The sequence below is a fragment of the Artibeus jamaicensis genome, unplaced genomic scaffold (genome assembly GCF_021234435.1).
Source record: "Artibeus jamaicensis isolate MK-2021 breed Jamaican fruit bat unplaced genomic scaffold, CSHL_Jam_final scaffold_854, whole genome shotgun sequence".
Taxonomy (NCBI): domain Eukaryota; kingdom Metazoa; phylum Chordata; class Mammalia; order Chiroptera; family Phyllostomidae; genus Artibeus; species Artibeus jamaicensis.
The window spans coordinates 485,966-487,817 of NW_026522058.1; the positions used below are offsets into that span (position 1 = coordinate 485,966).

Here is a 1,852-nt window from a genome sequence, read left to right on the forward strand (position 1 = left end):
TCCTCTCTCTCTCTCTCAAATCAATTAGTAAAAAATATTTTTGAAAATTTGCCATGCATGAAATGGGATGAGGGAGAAGAAAACAGTGAGGGGTTCCATGGTCTCCAGTTCTGCTTGGAGATTGTGCCCTGAGGGGTCTAGAAAAGGGGATTACTTTGACATTCTAAAGGTATGCTGTCTTAGATGTGAAAGACAATGGACAAGCTTGGTTAAGGTAAACACTGGACATTGTCAAAAAAGATAGAGACCTAGGACTAACTAACTGACAGGACCTGCTTTTATCAGGAAGTTTCATTTTCAGACCATCCCCTGTTGCTACTTTCTGTCTCTGAATTTGTAAGGCCTGACATGCAGGCCCCCTCTGAGCTTGTCAGATTTAGTATGTGGCCCCTTTTTCAACCACAGTAGGAAGGGGTAAAAACAAATTGAGAAAATAAAGAAATAAGAGGTCTTTTTTTTTATTTAAAGAAATCATAAACAGCATTTATTACCTTGGTATATCACACTGGTCTCGTTGCAGTTCCTTCACATTTAACTGGTTGTCCGTCTTCCCTCCCTGGTCCCACAGTCTGGCTACACAGTGCGTCCTTGAACCGTTAGCTCACAGCAGCAATATGCTTACTCCACATCTTTACCACCGTTCATTCACAAGCTCAAAGTTCTGGTCCACAAAGCCTTCCTTGCAGGAAGTTCAATGCTTCCGAAAGAATTTGTAATAAACCAAGCCTCCCAGGATGGCCAGCTCCAGTAAGATGACAATGGAAAGTAGTAGCTTGTTGGTTGTCACTTTTCTGGACATTGACCGGAGAATCTTTCGACTTTTGCTCAGGTTTTCACTTGTGTTTACCAGTCTGTTCTTGGTGCGTTCCAACTGCTCCCGTTGCTCCCCCAGCTCTTCTATAATTTCTGAGCCAATCTGGTAAGTCTCTGGCAATTCGATGAGAACGCTCAATACTCTGGGTGGCCCGGTTCAGGCTCTCAGTGCCTTGCAAAAGCAACACCCATTGAGACTGCAGCTGATTCACGTGCTCATTCTCTACAGCGTACGTGCCGTACTTCATGTCTCCTCGGGCCCCCAGGCGTGGCTGTCAGAGGGGTGCTTCTCACTTCCCAGTGGAGTTTGGCAAGGTCCCTCCTGTAGGTTCGAAGCTTAGACATCATAGGGTTACGGAAAGACAGGGGTGCATATCGCAGTTCCTCTTCCATCTCTGCCAGCGTCTCATTGGCTTCCTGTTGCTTTTCATCGAAATCTCTGATCAATTTCTTCTTCTCCTCTGTCCCTCCAGTCCCTAGGAGCTGCTCTGGCACCCCTCGTAGGTCTTCATGGAGTCCGCGGAAGATCTCGTGCAGTTTCTCGAAATGCTCAGAAGAAGCGGCGGAGGTGGCCATGGCGCAGGCAGCGCTCAAGCGGCGGCCGCTGAGATTCGGTCCCGGGGCCCGCTCCTGCCATAGTGGTCAGCCGCCCAGCTCCGCAGGCATCACGGCGACCTCCTAAGAGGTCTTTTTAAGTGACTTGTTTTTATAATATCTCTTTGAAGGGACTGGGGCCTATATTATGTCTCAAGGCACTGAGGGAGGAACAAAAGTTCATCTACCCTCAGGGTTCTTCTGGCTGGTCTGATGATAATCAAATAGATAGGAGAAAGATTAGCAAGAGCCAGTAACTAAATTTAATACATACATGTGTATACTATGTAAGACTGAATATAATGTAATATGGATGTTACATTATAGTTGCTTAACTGCTCATTAAGGAAGACATTTTTAAAATAGATTTTATTTATTTATTTTTAGAGAGGGGGAAGGGAGGGAGAAAGGGAGAGAAACATCGATGTGTAGTGGCCTCTTGCAT

The 1,852-nt window shown here is 45.8% G+C and overlaps 1 protein-coding gene across 1 annotated transcript; it reads right to left on the bottom strand.

The window, feature by feature from the left end:
• Window positions 1–506: 506 nt before the first annotated feature.
• LOC119054264 (vesicle transport through interaction with t-SNAREs homolog 1B-like) lies at window positions 507–1,479 on the bottom strand. Its single transcript, XM_037152124.2, is given in 3 exon segments — window positions 507–929; window positions 931–1,070; window positions 1,072–1,479. Coding segments are annotated over 3 exon segments (696 nt in total). The 5' UTR covers window positions 1,390–1,479; the 3' UTR covers window positions 507–691.
• Window positions 1,480–1,852: the final 373 nt, after the last annotated feature.